Genomic DNA, 20844 nt, shown 5'->3' with positions numbered 1-20844 from the left:
CTCATGCACACCCAAAATATTGTTATCTTTTGAAACATCTTGAGTACCTTTTAGGTCAACTTAAAACATCTAAATCAAAGCAGCGTTCAGAAATGATTTTCATATTGTAAAGTGGTTTGAAATTAACACTTTCAGTGTGGCTTACAGTTGTGTTATGTTGTTATATTTTGAATAAAAATTTTAAAACAAGTTTTTGCGTAATTTATATAGTTTTAATGCGACTTTAAAAAGTTTAGGATCCCATAAATATTTTTGTGCCACTGTAAAGGCACGAAGACTCTCCTGATCTTCATAGTTCGTGAGCATTCATAAGCAGCACAGGCTCAATATTGGTATTGATACGCAAGCATGAAATTTTCGATTCAAACGAATCAATAGTTTTAATAGACCTTGCAAGATTGTTGCGCTACATGATTGCAGTAAGATCTATAATTAGTGCCTTTGATGATATGTTAACTGCAGGTATTCCAGTTTCATAGAAATCGGGATGTATATCATTCATTACAATGAATAATATGCATTCAGATTATATAAAAGCTGATGTTCTAGTAATAATACAAAGTCAGATGATATACACAAATTTTTAATGGTAAATAAACTGTTCTTTAAAGACGCACATGTATTATATACATACTCGTGTAAAAGATTTTTCAGAAATCTTGTTTTTATATGTTAAAGTATATTGCTACGATAACAAAAATTTACTTAAAATTAAAAAGGAAAAACTTAAAATAGTTTAGAAATCAAAACTCATATAGAATGACTTAATTTTAAACAAAATTGACTACCAGGGACGGATACAGTATTTTTTGATGTTTGAGATATATTATTTACTATTCTCAAATAAAATTATATTCATCGATAAATTTTTAATATCATACAGTATATTTATGGAATTATAAAACTTATCAATGAATATAATTTGGTTTGAGAATAGTAAAAAAACATTTTATATTTATTATATAAATATTTTAAGAAATTAAAATCTCTTAGCGTTCAAAAATAATGACTATATGAAGTTTGAACCCCTCTTCAATTTGAGGGGACTACCATTTTTATAAGGTCAAAACTTTTGAACGCTAAAAAATTATTGTATAAATTTAAAATATTTTAGATGATTACAAATTTAATTAAAAATGTAAAAAAATTTTTTTTATTAACTTCTTACTCTCACGGGGCAGTTGTGGCCAAAATTTTAGGGCTTTTGACCGATATAGCAATTATAAATCGTCGCTACGTTTGAAACGAGGCATGTTTGATAATATTATTGGAATAGTCTCTAACATTTAACAATAGTCTATAACTCATGCTCGTGTTAATTTATTATTGCGTTTGGAACAAACAATAGTTTTCAGGTTTTAATTTTTTGATATTCTTTATTAATTACTCTGCTATTCCTTCATTTCACACAGAAATCTTCGTCTAATTCTAGACGATATTTCGTCTAATTTTTTTCCCGTGAACTTTGGGAAGTCAGACAAAACTTTGGTTTTTACGCTAATGCATTTTACAATCTACCGAAACAAATATGTTTCTGCGGCTTTACTTTAATGTTATTAAAAACGATGGACTTATCCGTAGTGTTAGGGGGTTTTGTTGTTTATTTTCTAGCCTTTTACTAAGATTTTAATTTGTTTTAAATTAGGTTTTTACAGTTGCGTTATAATATTAGAGTTGGATATAAATAAAATTTCTTTTTACTCCTATATTTTCATTTAACTTTTTACAACTTAAAAGGATATATCAAAGAAATTAAAAAAATTCAGCACAAAGCAACAAAAGTACCTCATGATTTAATAGAATTACCTTATGCTGAAAAGTGTCGTCGTCTCAATTTTACGGGGCGACTGAATAAGTGCGAATTTCATAACTGCGAATCTGCATAAGTGCGACTGGCATAAGTGCGAACTGGCATAAATACGAACTGGCACAAGCGCGAACTGGCATAAGTGCGAATCATTTGCAAAAACTGGCATAAGTGCGAACTAGACCAAGCGCGAACTGGCATAAGTGCGCCAAAAGAACTTGCAGACACTGGCATAAGTGCGAACTGGCATAAATGCGAAACAATTGCAAAAACTGGCATAAGTGCGAACTGGCACAAGCACGAACTGGCATAAGTGCGCCAAAAGAATTTGCAAACATTGGCATAAGTGCGAACTGGCATAAGTGCGAATTAGCATAAGTGCGCCGAAAGAATTTGCAAACATTGGCATAAGTGCAAATTGGCATAAGTGGCGAATTGGCAAGTTCGCACTTATGCCAATTCGCACTTATGCCAGTTCGCACTAATGCCAATTCGCATTTATGCCAATGTTTGCAAATTCTTTCGGCGCACTTATGCCAGTTCGCGCTTGTGCCAGTTCGCACTTATGCCAGTTTTTGCAATTGATTCGCACATATGCCAGTTCGCACTTATGCCAGTTCGCACTTATGCCAATGTTTGCAAATTCTTTTGGCGCACTTATGCCAGTTCGCGCTTGTGCCAGTTCGCACTTATGCCAGTTTTTGCAATTAATTCACACATACGCCAGTTCGCACTTATGCCAGTTCGCACTTATGCCAATGCTTGCAAATTCTTTTGGCGCACTTATGCCAGTTCGCGCTTGTGCCAGTTCGCACTTATGCCAGTCTTTGCAACTACTTCGCACTTATGCAGATTCGCAGTTATGAAATTCGCACTTATTCAGCCTCCTCAATTTTACTACTTTAGAAACTCGCAGGAGACTTTAACCAATAGTTTAAACTAGAAAACGGTTTTGAGATTATCAATTGGCATAATCCACCGATTCGCAGATCACCTTCCAACGTCCTAATGCGTGAATTCACATATAATAATGCTCGTTAGAATTTTTTTACGAATCGTATTGTCAATGATTGGAATAACTTGCCTTTAGCATGCAAAAAGGCTCCGTCAGTTAACGGATTGGGAAATAGAATTGACAAGTATTTTTTTCTACAGCTGCAGACAGTACATCTTTTACTGAAGATGAGCTGCACGTTTATTAATTCGTGCTTTAGCAGCTACAAATATTGACTTTTTAGATACAGTTTGTTATAGACGTAAACTTTAATTAAATGAAAACTATCTTTTTTCTCTTTTTTTCAATTTTGATATCAACTTACTTGCTATGAAATAAAAAATGCTTTTTTTTACTTTAAAGCTTACTTAATTTTTGTACAATTTGTTGGGTTTTGTTTGTTTGTTTTTTAATTATTTGTCATGTTATCTAATAAGACTTATTTAAATATATTACTATTACTATTACAAGAGCAGTTTAAAACCCTTATTATTAAAAATGTTTATTAACTATTTTTCTGCATGATTTTTTAACCAAAGTTTTCTTGTCTGGCTTCCCAAAGTTCACGGGAAAAATAAGTCAGACCATGGAAGTATTAGAGTCTCTAATAGTATTAGAGTCTCTAATACTTCCATGGTCAGACGAAGTATCGTCTGCTCTAATTGAAGAAAAAAAATTGTATTTAGTATTTGCCAGTTTTTTTCTACAGGAGCTTTTTTTTTATCTGTTAGAAATTTATTGGTGGAAGTCTAGAGGGGTGATACCTGAAGTTTACCGCATTGGGCGACACCAACCCCAGCGACGCCACTGATGCCCCACCCCAAGCGCAGCTACTATTTACCATGTTCACCTTACGTGAATACGCCAAAGTAAGTATGCGCATATAATATAAAAAAATTTCCCGGTCTACAACATTGGCAAATCTACTTTTAATGAAGTTTAAAAAAAAAAATTTAAAATTGCTAAACTTAAAACTTTGTTAAAAAAAGTGAAAATGGTTAAAATTTCCTCTATCTAAATCTTTTAATAATTGCTACACTCATCAAATAAGCCAATGCGAACGTAGGTAAAACAAAGAAGTAACAGTATAAACTTGTTTAATTGGTTATTTTCACCTCATAGTACACAATACTTACAAGCTATTAATATAGTAAACTTTTTTCTTTAATAAATGGCAGCCTCATTTATATCTTGGTATAACAATATCAAAGATGTTATACAAAACGGAGGCATGAAAGATTTAGAAAATCATTTTAATGAACAAAAGAACGATTTTAGTCGTGTATCTTTGTTATTAAAACAATCAGAAATATTTGATACCGTAATTTTAAAGTCATTTAAACCAAAATGTAAAAAGTTAAGTGAAAATGCTAGAAACTTAGGAAATAAACAATTTGCAAATCTAAAGTTAATTGATTCAATGCAATGTTATTCGGAAAGTATATCATTAGCAGAAAGTTGTTCTCGAGAGCTTGCTTTAGCTTATGGTAATCGGTCAGCTGTTTTATTTGAAAAAGAAGAGTATGCTTTATGTCAAGCAGACATTAATGCAGCTTTACTTAATAAATATCCATCTGATCGACTGTACAAACTTTATGAAAGATTAGGAAAATGTTACTTAGAACTTTCACTTTATGACCAAGCCTCTGAAGCTCTCTCTGAGTGTCTTCGATGTATTAAAGTTAGTGACTTAACTGAAGATCAAAAAACTACAAAACTTCAATCAATTTCTAACATGGTTAAAGGATGTCAAGAAAACTTCTCATACAGTTGTTTAAATGTTCAAAACTTTTATTATGTTGTTAGACCTCCTGTAATATTAAAAAGAAATACTATTTATCCAAGTACTTCTGAAGCACTTAAAATTGTCAGCAAAAATAGCAAAGGTCGACATGCAATAGCAAGTAGAGATATAAAAGCTGGCGAAGTAATTATCATAGAAAAGCCATTTGCATCTTTATGTTTACCTGAATGCTACAATACTCATTGCTATCATTGTTTGATGAGATTTAAAATAAACTATCCATGCAGATTGTGCTCAACTGTAAATTACTGTTCCATTTCATGTGAAAAGGAGTCTTGGGAAAACTTTCATTGTTTTGAGTGTGAATACCTTGGTGTTCTTATAAATGATGATGTTGGATTGGCACATTTAGCATTTAAAATAGTTACTAATGTTGGTATAAGCATGTTGCTATCATTTAAAGAAAATAAATCTTTTGTTGACCTTAACCCATACAACTCAACAGATTATAACTCTATTTATAGTTTAATAGGGAATAGTGAACTGCGTAAACCTGCTGATTTGTTTAGGCGAGCATTACTTTCAATCTATATTGGAAAAATATTATGTTTAACAAACTTTTGTTCAATGGAAAACTTAAAAATTGTCTGTGCTCATTTGTTAAAACATATTCAAATGCTTCCTTGTAATGCTCATGAGGTTTCTGAACTTCAGTTAAAAGCATCTAACTATAAAGATTCTGAGTTAAAAGAGATTGGATCTGCTGTATATGCCACTTTAAGTTTATTGAATCATTCGTGTGACCCATCAGTTGTTCGTCACTGTTATGGTGATACTTGTGTTTTAAGAGCTATAAAACATATTAAAGAAGGTAGTGAAATTGTAGATAACTATGGATTTCTTTATGCAGTTGAGGCAAAAGTTATTCGCCAATCTCATTTAATGGAACAGTACTTTTTTGCATGTCAATGTGAAGCTTGTTCTAATGACTGGCCATTATACCAAGATCTTGTTGCTGCAATGCCATCGTTTTTATGTTCAAAATGTTCAAAATGTTACAGCTTTGATAGCAGTTGTTGCGTTACTGATAAGGAGATTTTGAATTTTCAAGCATTACATTCAAAATATAGTTCTGCGATGCTTGATGTGTTAGAAAATGGAAATGTTGTTTCAAATCTTTCAGTACTTTTAGAGTATCTTGATTTACTATCACGCAAAGCAATATTACCTATTGTTCATTTTAATAATTGTCAAGAGATAGTGAAGCTCTGTTTTTCTTTGCAAGGCAACTGTGTTAAGCTGTAAACACAACAAAATATTTTTTAAAGATGAATACTCATGATTTTGAGATCATATGTTATTTATAATTTTAAAATATAGTTATTTTTTTGTCTGCTGTCTTAAACAATTCAGTTAACAATGGAATTTATTGCATTGTTTATAGTATTCTCAGTGAATATAATGAATTATTTTATGTAAAATTTTTAAGAATTTATATTAGGTTTTTGTGTATTTTAAATTTTTATTTTACATATCATTTCAATACAATTTTTCCTATAATAAGTGTTTTCTATTAAGATGTAATCAAATATGTAAATACTTTAGAATCGGTTTGATGTAAGAGTATTAACATATTTAATGGAACATTATGCAAAGTTTAGTAATGATTGTATTTTACAATATTTTAGATTATAATGCATTTTTTTAAAATTTGTTTTAATATGTAGTTATGTATATATTATACTCTTTCCCCCTCTCACTTTAAATTTTTTTTTTATGTCAGTTTTTTTATATAAATGGTTAAATAATTTTTCAATTATAATAAACTAATTTAAATTGTAGATTCATCGGGCAGTATTTTATGTTAAACACACACTTTGACAAACTTTAATGTTTTATTTTTCCATATAGATTATTTTCTATCTTATATTAAAATTGTAATAAATTTAATCTCTTTTTGGTTTCAGTCTTGAAATATTATCATGGCTCAATTACTGATTGCATTTTTTTGAGTCAAGTCAACTATTTCTCAACATTTTCAAAAGAGGTGCGTGCAACTAGTTGGCACTTATATTATTAATCCATTCTTTTTTTTATTAGGTAACAGTTAAAACTTTATTTAGTTAGACCAACTACAAAAATTTCGTCAACAACATCAAAGCTAAAACAACAGTATTTTTTTTGTTTTATGTTGTTTTAATTATTGATATTAAGAATATTGAGATTTCAAAAATAAAAAATTTTCATGCACACATACAAAAAATAGTTAATTTAAAAAAAAAAGCTTATTTAACAATCAATATTAAAGCTTATTTAACAATCAGTAATAGAACACCAATATATTGAAGGCAGAAGTAATCATATAAAGATGATTTCTGGTTAGATATTATTTCATTAATACTAAATATCATATACTTAGAATAAAAATTGTATATTATAATAGTAAGAAATTTTTTTTTGTCTTTTTTTCTTGAAAGAAATTAAGTGTTATGGTCTCCGATGTATTGATCTATTTATTTCTTTATGTTTTGATGTTTGTTTGATAATTGTTGTTATTGATAAATTTATTCTTATAATATTAATTATTATGTTTTAGTGTGAGAATGATATTTGCAATAAAAAAAGTTTTGCAATGAGGAATAGAAGTACAAAAACAAAAAATAAAAATCATGAAAACCAAATAAAAGATAATGTTGGTTTACCTTGGTCAACTAAAGAAAAGTTGTTCATATCAGTTACACTTAGACTTTTTTCAGTATTTTTAACAAGAACATTTTTTGTTCCAGATGAGTATTGGCAAAGCACTGAAGTTGCCCATTATAATGTTTTTGGATATGGCTACGTAACTTGGGAATGGAAGCAAAAAATTCGTTCATATTTTTATCCATTTTTGTTTGAGATTTATTTCCGAACAGTCAAGCTTTTTGCAATAGATTCTCTTTTCTTTGTTGTTTATGGCCCTCATGTTATGCAAGCATTGCTTACAAGTTTTTGCGATTTATCTGTTTATTACTCGGCGTTCAATTTGTTTGGATCAGACAAAATTGCATCACTAGCATTTTTCAATCAAATCTGTTCATGGTTTTTGATTTATACAGGCTCAAGAACTCTTTCAAACACTGCTGAAATGTGTTTTTCTACTTTTGGAATATTTTATTTGTTTGCAAGTACATCAAAAAGCAATTTTTTTTTAAGCTTATTATTTGGAGGTATTTCTTGCATCATTAGACCAACATCTGTTATTATCTGGTTTCCTTTAGTATTAAGGGAAATTATATACAGTAAACGTTCAATGAAGAATATTGCAGTTAACTTGATATTTGTTACATCTACATTGTTGATGTTAATATTAGGTGTTGATTTCTACTTTTATAAACAATTTGTTTTAACACATTGGAACTTTTTACGATTTAATTTAATTGAAGATATGAGTCAGTTTTATGGTTCACACCCATTTTATTGGTATTTTTTTGAAGGTCTCCCTGTTGTTTTTGGGTTTAGTATTGCATTTATATTTCTTGGAGCCCTAAAATGCAAAAAACAAAGATTCTTTCTTTGGATTATTTTGCTTTATGTAATTGCTCACAGGTAAGCCATGTTTTATGCTGTTTTCTTTGTTTACACACACACACACACACACACACACACACACACACACACACACACACACACACACACACACACACACACACACACACACACACACAAACACACACACACACAAACACAAACACACACACACACACACACCAAGGCTTGTGATGAAGAAAATCGTCAAGCGTGTTATATCGTGTCGTAAAATTAGAATATGTTTCCATTGAGCGTGATTATGTGTGCTCAAGATAACATCAGCGAGCGTGATCATGAAAATTGCTGAAGGCGATGCTCATAAAAAGCATTTTATTTTTTATATCTTTTTTTAATTTGTTACATAATTCTTTCGTCAAAAAATGTTTGAATTAGTATCACACTCATGGAACTACTTCAACGAAGTAGATTTTTATACTTCCAAACTTCTTGTATATTGTCAGATTGCGATTTTATTTTTAACTATTTATGTTATAAAAAAATAATATCAAACAAAAACGCAACTTCTTATTGATTTAGTATTGAAGAATTTAGTGACTTAGTTTTGCTTCGTTGTTTTGATATATGTATTTTAAAATGTTACGCTGTAAACTTAATTAACGGTTAATGGTTTTTATATTTCTTGATATTTTTTATTCAAATTAATTATTTAATTTTTTTAGATAGCTATGTATTTATATTATAGCTATATTCTATCAACTTTCCATTTGATAAATGTTGACATCATTATTTTGTTTCCTTTTCGAATGTCCTTGATTGCGAACATTCTAAACAACAGAATCGTTTTAAATTTGAGTTAAAATAAATAATAGTTAAAAAGAAACCTATACTATGAACAAAAACTAATTTTAAAAATTACTCTATTATTAATATTTATTTTTATTATAAACAATGTGAGGAATATTACAAACAATAAATCAAATAAATCTTACTTGATATTTTTACAAGATTAAAAATACTCTGCAGTTTCAATTTTCTTATAATGGTTTTCTAATTTTCTATTCTTGTTTTATTTGAGCATTTTTGTATTCACATTGTGTTTCCACGTGCACATTCCATTATTGACGAGCGTTATTTTATACGCTCGTTATAAGCTGAACGAGCGTTGTTTATCGTGCCTAGAACGTTTGAAAATACCGTTTACGGGCGCGTTTTACGAGCGGAGCGCGATCGCGCTCGCTTCATCACAAGCCCTGACACACACACACACATATCTATTAGGGTGTTCCAAAAAAATGACTTTTTTGAATTTCAACTACCATTGTTTTTCATAAGGTGCCCCGACCTTTATATTGCTATTAAAGTTTTTTTTTTCATGATTGGATCACTCAAAGACTTCCTTCTATGCAATTTTTTTAAATTTTGTTGTTTGATCTAGTAGAAGGAAATGTAAATACAATGTTAAGTCTAATTTGTTACATTATTTGAACAATTTAAATTAAAAAGTTTAAAAAAATGCATTTTATAAGCATTTTTGCATTATTTTTGTTTTCTGTTTAGTAATATGAAGAAAAAATTGAAAACCATTTATATAATTATTTTCAGTAAACACTAATTGCGTTTAGAAATTTTTATTTTGTAAAAAAAAATGTTTTTTAGATAAGGGATGGTGAAAATCCTGGACATTTTCAATCCCCGGATTTTAGGATTGAGAAATTTGTCCCCGGGAAATCCTGAGATTGAATAGAAAAAAAAATTGTAAAAAGTGAAGCATAAGAAGAACCGACTTTTTAAGTGCTCATCAAACACTTAATGATTAATTTAGTGATAATATAGCTAAAATACTCCATTCATTAATAAACCTAAGTAATTTAAATTATAAAACGATACCTTAAAATGATTGTTAACTAAAAATAATATAAATATGCATGTATATACATGAATTATATTTATTTTTGAAAGTACCACCCTAAAAAATTGTTAATCATTTCATTGCTTAATCGTATTTGATTCTTTGAACATAAAAACCCAGCAGCTGAGAATGATCGTTTTCGATCGAGACTTCACACTTGTTGGCCGTACAGATGGTATATAGTTATAGGTTTTTTAAAGGTGATCACATCTTGAGCTACCATTTTCAAATGATAACATTTCTTTTTGAATCTTGAAGGGTATATTTTCTACCCTTTTAGGTTGTGTTTGTATTGCTGCCAATCCTTTTTTTATTCATAACTTCATTTAATTGCTCACTAATTATTCACACATTGTTATCACATTTGTGGCTTGAAAAAACCTGGTTCAACTGAGCACAACTATCACTACTCAAGTCTGCTGCTGTTATTATATCTACCAAGTTTAAACACTTTATCAGGTTTATCATCATTTCTTTTTATTTTGGGTACTTGTATTTGGTACAAAATCTTTTAGAAATTTTTATGAAGTAACCTGGCCATGAAGATATACTTAGTTCCTTAATGATGTTTTCCTCTTTAATACGGTGACTCAAACCATCATACAGTTGTTTTCCGATTTCCTTTTTATTTTTGTCAACATAAACTTTAATGCAAATTAAAATTGCATCTCGTCAACAAAGTGCTACTACAGTTATTTTATTGAGATTCAAAAGTACTACTAAATCAGATATGATTCTACACTCCTTTTCATTCATCTTAATTGAATCATCAATGTTGGAATCTAATTCTAAATCTAGAATAGCCTTTTTAACATAATAACTTTTTTAACACAATAACTTTATCAGGTTTATCATCATTTTTTTTAATTTTGGGTACTTGTATTTGGTACAAAATCTTTTAGAAATTTTTATGAAGTAACCTGGCCATGAAGATATACTTAGTTCCTTAACAATGTTTTCCTCTTTAATACGGTGACTCAAACCATCATACAGTTGTTTTCCGATTTCCTTTTTATTTTTGTCAACATAAACTTTAATGCAAATTAAAATTGCATCTCGTCAACAAAGTGCTACTACAGTTATTTTATTGAGATTCAAAAGTACTACTAAATCAGATATGATTCTACACTCCTTTTCATTCAACTTAATTGGATCATCAATGTTGGAATCTAATTCTAAATCTAGAATAGCCTTTTTAACATAATAACTTTTTTAATTTTAACTTCACAAATCAGTCTAGCATAAGCAACAAGCTACTCCATCGGGTTTTGGAATCCATGTATGACCGTTCGGAACACAATTTTTATGTACTTTTGTAAATAAATTTCATTTTTGTTTGGAGACCTTTTAAACATTTTTACAATTTTTCTGACATTCTTAAAAACGGGTACAATAATTTGGTGCTTAATTTTAACTTCAAATGTTTGATTAATTAATATCAAATCATTTGAATCTTGAATATTATCTTCCTCATTAGAAAACATTTTCTACTATAAATGAAAATAACTAAGGTTTATTTAATAAACCTTATGTATTTTGATAACTTCATTAATTTAAATGAATGTTAAGTAAACTTTTGTAATTTAATAAATCGTATTTTGATAATTTTATTAACAAAACTGATGTTAAAAATTTTTCGCACACTAAAGTCAGGCACAATTGTAATTAAATTGAGTGGACGTAAAAATGGAATTAAAATTATGCACATATTTGGAATTAGAATGAATTATAAAGTTCAAAACAAAATTTAATCAAAAATTTTGCAATTTTGCTGATGGGAAGATCAAAAAATTTCTATTAAAAATTTTTGATCTTCCTGTCAGCAAGCGCTAAAATTTTATCTATTTTTAATAATATATAAGTTTTAATATTATACTTTATATACATTTTTTGTATAATTTAATTGAGCATATTTTGCAGATAAGCAATAATGTTTTTAGTTTGTAATTTCAATAAAATACAAAAAAAGAAAGAATAAAAAGAAAATATTGCAAAGAAAATAAACTGCTACCTAACCAAACAGCTACTATACCAAAGCCTATATTTACATTTTATGATGTACAAATTTTATGATGTACAAATTACTTAATTAAAAATTAAGCTTAATTTTTTGTACTTTACTTTTTTTATGGCGATCCCAAAATCCTGAGAAAATTCAGAGACTAATTTTCCAAAACAGACTCCTGTGATTTTGGGATAAACAATTTGTATGGAATCCCAGGAATCTGGGATCCCAGGATTGCTATCCTTACTTTAGTTTTTTCTTTATTGACCTTCTGCTCTTACACTTGTTCGATACAAGAAAGGTACTTTTCTTTTCATTGTATGATTTATTGATAAATTTCTACTAATAATTTAGTATATTTAAATGTAGTTAACTTGTGAAACAAATTTAGATTTTTAACAAAAACAAAATAACAAACATAAAAAATGTTTACCTGAACTAGTTTTATCTCACTGAAACTTCAAAGTTTGTAAAAACATAATGATAGAACCTGATATGGAGCAATTAGAGGAATTTTAGCTAACTACTCAATATAAAATGCAGCTGTGAATGCCAAATCTTTTAGATATCATTAGAATGCCATATCTTTTATTTCATTTTTCTCAAAATCAGTCATTCTGGGAATACTGTCTAGAAGGAGATACATTTTCAGAAAGTATATTCCTTTTATCATAAATCTAGCATGATGTACAAGCCCAGGTTTTCTTAGTCTGTAATGTTCATTACCAGATAACACCATTGTCGTCAATTCTGCTAACTCCAGATAATCAGACCTGCACACATTCTAAATAACACTATTTATTTAAATACAAAACACTACATTGCTAGATTACTAGTTTTACACTACATTACTACATTACTAGTTTTTTTAATAGAGTAAACTCAATTACCTTCTGTATTGCTTTTGCCTTGGTAATGTTTTGAAAAAAGATAAGCCTTTAACTGTTATTGCAGTCAGATATCATATATATCTTTAATTTTTAATTTGTTTGACACAATATTTTGATTAATTGAACTCCATCAATCTTCTTTGAGCTTCTTAAACAAAGAATTATCAGGGCAAGTTGCTTTACTGCTCTGATAAATGTTCCATCAATGAACAACATACCTTTCATAGACATGATGTCTGCATGCTAGGAGAAGTAAAGGTTTGTCAAGCTCTGTTGCTAACCTAATTCAGACACCTTTTTTGTTACTAGTATTTACAGAAATTGTATCAAAAATGCATCCTTGCTAATTTATTAGAAATATCAAATTGTTGAAGAAGTTACAGAATTGTATTTTTCTGTGTTTCTCCAGTACTAGATTTAATAAATCCCAAGAAGTCTGTCCACCTATCTTGATGGTAACAGCCGTCAAATTGATAGTTTTTTCCATTTGTGAACTCCTTTACTATATTTCCATCAAAAATGGAGAATAATTGGAAATGATAGTTTAATAAGATCTGTAATATGTTTTATAATTTTTTTTCCTCTTTAAGTTACAACATCCTTGGCAACTCTAAACATAGTTAAAGAAGATAGTGTAAAATCAGAAACATCACCTCCTGAAGTAGTAATTGCAATTGCTAGTATTAAAGTGTGTTGCCTAACTGAAAGTCCCTCATCTATTGCTGAGAAAGCTGTTTTCTTTAAAGTATTTTAGGTAACCAAACAACAGGTAGATTTTTTTTATCTACAACCTATTCATAGTCAGAATGATTTTCACTACTTAAAGAGTTTTCTAAACTGTACAATGTTATTGTTAATTAATTCTATTTCCATGTTTAACTTGGAACACGATTTTGTGTGTGATCTATTTATAGTGTATGTAAACATTTATCATTTGTTCATATTCTTCCCATACTATTTCCCATTTGGTCCAAGATAAAGGTAATATCTTCATTTTTGGCTTTGGGTGCCTTTTTCCTGTGCTTCTTAATATCTTCAATTAGTTTTTCACTAGATTTACTAATCCAAATGCATTTTTTTCCTTCAAGAAATTCATTTTTTTCAAGAAATTCATTTCAATTCTTCAAGAAATTCATTTTTCTTCTTTGTATCCAATGGATTATTTGACTAATCTTCTTCAACTTGTTATAGTTGTTTACCATTTTATCTTCTTTCTTTTAAATATTTTGAGTTTTGAAATATAAATAAAAATTTCTTGGAAACTTATATTTAAATACTTATAAAATAAAAGTTATAAAGTTATAAAAACTTATAAATAGTTCTAAATTTATTCAAAACAGGGATGCGGAGTCCCAAAAGGACTCCGGCTTTATATCTCTACTTTTCCCAAGTCTGTAGTGTCCAGAAGCTCTAAACATGTTTGTTGACTTATTATCTGCTATAATAAAAAAAATTCATGAGATTTAACGACTTGAAACTTATTGTTTTTAAGCCTGGAGTCCTGGAGTCCCGGAGTCCTTGCCGCCATTATACCTAAGGACTCCGGGCTTAAAAAACGATTGTTCCAATAACCTAAAAGTCTTAATTTTTTTTCTATTAGTAGTACATTAACTTATTTATATTTTCAGAGCTCCTGGATACCAAAAACTAGAATAAAGTAATATTTTTGTGGCTTTCAAATCTGGAGTCCTTTTTGGGACTCCGCATCCCTGATTCAAAATAATTAAACTTTTACCTGATATTTTCCAAGGTTATGATAAGGAACCCTGCAAGATTCCATGGCTTCATAAATTTAGACATTACACAGCAGTTCATTTGTGAAGAACATATGAGCTCAAACAAACTAATTTTGAAATGGCACCTAGTTAAAACTGTTTGTTTTACTTTGGAATACAAGTTTTTCAGATGTATATAGTATTGCTAGCCTTCTCAGGAAATGCGTGCAGTTGCATGCCTTATATGACCATGCAAATAATACTTTGTTTTGACAGCTTTGCCATGGCTCCTTGTTTTAAGTTATTGCATTTAAAAAATGCTCTGAATAAACAAATGAATAAATTTGAACAAAAATTAGAAATAAACTATTAACTGGAAAGAGAAGTAAAAATAAAAGCATAAAATTAATATAATAAATTTGTCGGTTCTCAAGTCAAACCTCATTTTGCTCCATCGTTTTCACCCTCATGTGCAGCTGCTATATCTAATTGTAATCATTTTTTTCATCTTTTTCACCTTTTTCAGAAAAACAAGGGGCTATTTATTATTGCAAGTAATCAATGTAAAAAGGTGCTGTCTGATGCTAAACTCCATTTTTTCTCAGTTCACTAAATCTTGTATCTTATCTCAGAAGTTAGGCTCTAGAGACTTTTGGAAAATCTTTAATAGGTTTGTTAACAAGGGTAGATCTAACATTCTATCTCTCATTCATGGGACTGATCACATTACCTCTCCCAAGGATAAGGCAGAACTATTTGCAAAGAACTTTTCTTCTAATTTAACTCTTAAATCTTATGGTCATTCTCTTCCTTCCATTCCAATTACACAGGTTAACCCATTGTTAGACATTCAAATCACTCCAGCTTCCGTTGCTAAAGTCGTATCTTTATTAAACTCTTCTACAGCTTGTGGTCCAAACAATATTCCTGTCATAGTCTTTCAAAACTGTTCTCCAGAACACTCTTCAAATCTCTCTAAACTATTTAATAAGTGCTTGACCGAGTCTTGTTTTCCTGCCTGCAGGAAAATGTCATCTGTTGTTCCGAATTTCAAAAACCCTGGTGAACATGCTGACCCCTCCAAATATTGTTTGATCAGTCTTCATTCTGTTATTAGCAAGGTCTTTGATCAACATATTTCTCACATCCCATCTGGAGTCAAATAACTTACTGTCAGACAATCAATATGGTTTTCAATCCCAGACCTGCTAACTGCTGCCTCTGAAAGATTTTATTGTGCATTAGATGGAAGTAGAGAGGCTAGAGCTATTGCTTTTGATATATCTAAAGCTTTTGACAAAGTTTGGCATGCTGGTCTTTTTCATAAGCTTTTTTCATATGGTGAATCTGGGAAAGTTTTTGAGATCATTTCTTTCTAACCACTTTGTTAAAGTCATCCTCAAAGGTCAACACTCTTCTTCATTTCCAGTGACTTCTGGGGTACCTCAAGGTTCTATCTTTGGGCCTGTTTTTTTTCTTATCTACATTAATGATCTTTCCAACAACCGTACATCTAAAGTAGCTCTTTTTGCTGATGACTCGACTTTATACTCCTGTTTTGACAAAAAGTTTTCTCTTTTCAATTGCTTAGAACAGGCAGCCGATCTTGAACTATTGCAATTATTGCAATACTGTCGACATCCCTATATTAATGAAAATATGTTAGTTTTATGCTTTTATTTTCTGGTTTATCCTTTATTTATTTTATCAATTGTCAAGTTTGTTTCTCTTTTCAGTTTATGGTTTTTTTATTTTTATTTTTCTCTTTAAATTCATTTGGTTTTTTTAGATCATTTAACCAAAAAGCCGTGGCTGAGTTGTCAAAAAAATTGTATGGGTGGTCATAAAAAGCGTGTGACCGCTCACGCAAGTGTTAAAAACTTTTTGCAAGTAAAAAGTTTATATAACATGAGATTCTTTAAACTTTCCTTCAAGAAATACTTTTGCCTTATCACAAGTAAGTTTTTATATTTTATATAAAAACTTACTTGTGATAAGGCATTTTTTATATATTAAATCTAATTGGTTACTGAAAATAAATGTTAACCAAAATAAAAGACAAGCTAAAAATCAAATTTTATCTCATATGGAAAAGTAAAAAAACCTTTTTTTCACAAAATAAAACAAATGTCCAATTTTTAAGATAACTTTTTATAAAAGTGAAATTTTTTCTTGTTTATGTTCATGTTTATATATGTGTAAGGATATATATATATATATATATATATATATATATATATATATATATATATATATATATATATATATATATATATATATATATATATATATATGTAAAGTATGAAAGAATATAAATAAAGTATGACATGGGCCAAAAATAGGAATATGGTGCAAAAAAAATTTTTTTTGAATTTTTTGATCTTTATTACTTATCTATCTACATTAACATATCCATTTCATATCCATTTATTTAACCAAAAATTGAAAATTACAAATTTTTATAATTTACAAAATTAGGTTAGGTGTCACTCATACAGTCAAAAACTAGTCATTGGAGTGACACCTAAATAAAATAAACAAACAAACAAAAAAATCCACAGCAATATTAATAAATAAGCGTAAATTAAATTAATTAAAAAAAAAAAATAACGATTAAGCTATTAATAGTAATAAATTTAATAAAAAAAAAAAAAAAAAAAAAATTAAAACAATCAATTAATAACAACAGCGAGCTTCAATAAAAATAATTAGCAACAACAGCACAAATAACAACAAATTTTACGCAAATGAAAAGGCAAGCACAAAAACTTTTACAAAATAAAATAAATTATATTTGTTATTCTTAACAAAAAGTTCTTTAGTTCTTTTTATTTTGAACATTTTTCGAGCATCTTTTCTTTTAACTTGTTACTTTGCTTTTGATTTGTTTTACTTTGTTTATCTTAAATTATCATTATCTTTAATACTTTTAATATAATTTAATTTAATACATTATCTTAAATACTGTAAGAAATTATGCTTAATGTTGTATTTACTGATCAAACAACAACAAAATTAAAAAATAAATTGCATAATGGGAGCACTCCCCTCAGACCCTCAGATCATCTTAAAAAAGTGTAAAAAATGTATATATATATATATATATATATATATATATATATATATATATATATATATATATATATATATATATATATATATATATATATATATATATATATATATATATATATATATATATATATATATATATATATATATATATATATATATATATATATATATATATATATATATATATATATATATATATATATATATATATATATATATATATATATATATATATATATATATATATATATATATATATATATATATATATATATATATATATATATATATAATATATATATATATATATATATATATATATATATATATATATATATATATATATATATATATATATATATATATATATATATATATATATATATATATATATATATATATATATATATATATATATATATATATATATATATATATATATATATATATATATATATATATATATATATATATATATATATATATATATATATATATATATATATATATATATATATATATATATATATATATATATATATATAAATATATATATATATATATATATATATATATATATAATATATATATATATATATATATATATATATATATATATATATATATAAATATATATATATATATATATATATATATATATATATATATATATATATATATATATATATATATATATATATATATATATATATATATATATATATATATATATATATATATATATATATATATATATATATATATATATATATATATATATATATATATATATATATATATATATATATATATATATATATATATATATATATATATATATATATATATATATATATATATATATATATATATATATATATATATATATATATATATATATATATATATATATATATATATATATATATATATATATATATATATATATATATATATATATATATATATATATATATATATATATATATATATATATATATATATATATATATATATATATATATATATATATATATATATATATATATATATATATATAATATATATATATATATATATATATATATATATATATATATATATATATATATATATATATATATATATATATATATATATATATATATATATATATATATATATATATATATATATATATATATATATATATATATATATATATATATATATATATATATATATATATATATATATATATATATATATATATATATATATATATATATATATATATATATATATATATATATATATATATATATATATATATATATATATATATATATAGTTTTAATAATGTTTTTTTTTACACTAGCTTTATTTCTCATAAAGAATTTCGGTTTGTGCTGCCAACAATTCCAATAGCTTCTTTCTACGCTGGATACGGGCTCAATTTTTTATCTACTCTTATATCCAAAAAAAAGTTTTATATGTTACTTGTTGTTCTTGTTATTTCAAACACTTTTGTAGCATTATACTTTTGTTTGATACATCAACGTGGATCAATCGATGTGATTAAATACTTGAGTGCACAATCCAGCAAAAATATAAAAGTTCTCTTTCTTATGCCATGTCATTCTACTCCATATTACAGGTATTTTACTGATTCCTAAAACTAAATAAATTAAAAAAATTTAAAAATTAAATATTTTTTAATTATATATTAGTAATGATAAAATAATATATTATATATTTTAGGCAGAGATTTTTTTTGTTTTGTATTTTCCTATAAAATGTGGGGAGGAAATGTAAAATATTTTTCAAGTTTGTGTTTTTCAAGTATTCAAGTATTGTATTATATATTTTTAGATTATTAGGTGATTATTTGCCTCTTTTCTCATTCTTTATCTTTTTCATCTTTTATTTTCCCCCTATTTATTTGTTTTCTTTCTCATTCTCATTATTTTTTCTATCTTTTACAATCTGGTTTTTATGTACCCATTTCTTTATCTATCTTTTTTTCTTGTTATCTACCTTATCTAACTTAACTTAACTTACCTTCTTTTTTATCTTTTTTAGCTTCTTTTTTATCTTTTAGCTACTTTTTTATCTTTTTTAGCTTCACTTTTTTTTAAATTATTCTTTATTGGTTTTTAGCTACCTTCATCGTAATGTCTCTCTACAATTTTTGACATGCCACCCATCAAGTGAGTTGAGCTATGTTGAAGAAGCAGAAGCTTTTTATTTTGAACCAATATCATGGTTAAATGAAATAGCTGCTTTCTCTAAAACTCATGTTGTTTTTTATAATGTAATCCCTGAGGTAATTTGTTTTAGTTATAAAGTGTGTGCAATATTTAAATTTTTACAATTTTAATGCGTTTATAAACATTTATAAACATTTATAATGAGACTTAATTGAATGGCGATTAACATGAGAATGAATTTTGGTAGATGGCACAAGAGATGCTAGCTCTTTAGAGCAGTGCCTATTATAGTATTTGTAGAAAAGAGAAAGAGAAGCAACATGGTTGAAGGTTGGCTTTAAGAGCAAGTCCAACTATGTTTAACAATGCGTTTTTGCATCTTGTTTAAAAGAGAAAAGGCATCATTAGAAGATCCGATCCAGATATGGCAACAGTATTTCATACACGACCAGATTTGAGATTTATAGAGAAAAAGAATAGAATCCGAAGTAAGAAAGTGTTGAGCTTGATAAAGAGATGCAACTTTAGCAGATGCTGATTTTGCAACAGATTTGATATATAGTTTCCTAGAAAGATCAGAAGTAAGAGTTAATCCTAGAAGATGAAGGATAGATGACTCATCGAGTACATTACTGTTTATAAATATAAGAAGATGTAAATTATTGCGATAACAATTGGCTAGAAAAAAATCGAGTTTTATCTGAATCAGCCACTGTGAGCCCAATGCTGTAGCAGAAGTGAGATCCTTTTCGAGCTCAAATGCCCTCTTCAAGCAATCAGAGAATGTTGGCTTTTTATCATAACAAGAATAAATGGTAATATCATCAGTAAATAATGCCACCTTTGATGTGAGAATATCTGGAAAGTTATTAATGTAAATTAAAAAGAGTATAGGGCTAAGGATTGAACTTTGAGGAACCCCTGAAGTTACAGGAAATGAAGAAGAGTGCTGTCCATCAAGGACAACTTTTATACTACGGTTGGA

General features: G+C 27.1%; 2 protein-coding genes across 3 annotated transcripts in view; both read left to right on the top strand.

Annotated features, from left to right (window-relative positions):
• Positions 1-3684: 3684 nt before the first annotated feature.
• On the top strand, positions 3685-6255 carry LOC105846382 (SET and MYND domain-containing protein 4). The gene has a single exon (XM_065816557.1). The coding sequence runs from the start codon at positions 3973-3975 to the stop codon at positions 5848-5850; it is 1878 nt and encodes a 625-aa protein (XP_065672629.1). The 5' UTR covers positions 3685-3972; the 3' UTR covers positions 5851-6255.
• Positions 6256-6261: 6 nt separating this feature from the next.
• Positions 6262-20844, top strand: part of LOC100210152 (GPI mannosyltransferase 3) — an 18881-nt gene continuing 4298 nt past the window's right edge. For both annotated transcript variants that reach the window (XM_065816559.1, XM_065816558.1), the window contains exons 1-4: positions 6262-6592; positions 7142-8133; positions 19028-19306; positions 19810-19975. In XM_065816559.1, coding sequence (XP_065672631.1) covers positions 7178-8133; positions 19028-19306; positions 19810-19975 — 1401 coding nt within the window. In that variant the 5' untranslated portion in view covers positions 6262-6592; positions 7142-7177. The remainder of the gene's footprint in view (positions 6593-7141; positions 8134-19027; positions 19307-19809; positions 19976-20844) is intronic.

The sequence above is a fragment of the Hydra vulgaris genome, chromosome 13, assembly GCF_038396675.1.
Source record: "Hydra vulgaris chromosome 13, alternate assembly HydraT2T_AEP".
Classification (NCBI taxonomy): domain Eukaryota; kingdom Metazoa; phylum Cnidaria; class Hydrozoa; order Anthoathecata; family Hydridae; genus Hydra; species Hydra vulgaris.
Note: the sequence above shows the minus strand (reverse complement) of the source record. Positions and strands in the feature narration are given on the sequence as shown.

Excerpts from the sequence above, each read along its gene's own strand:
- LOC105846382 (XM_065816557.1), top strand. The coding sequence starts at position 3,973 with ATGGCAGCCTCATTTATATCTTGGTATAACAATATCAAAGATGTTATA.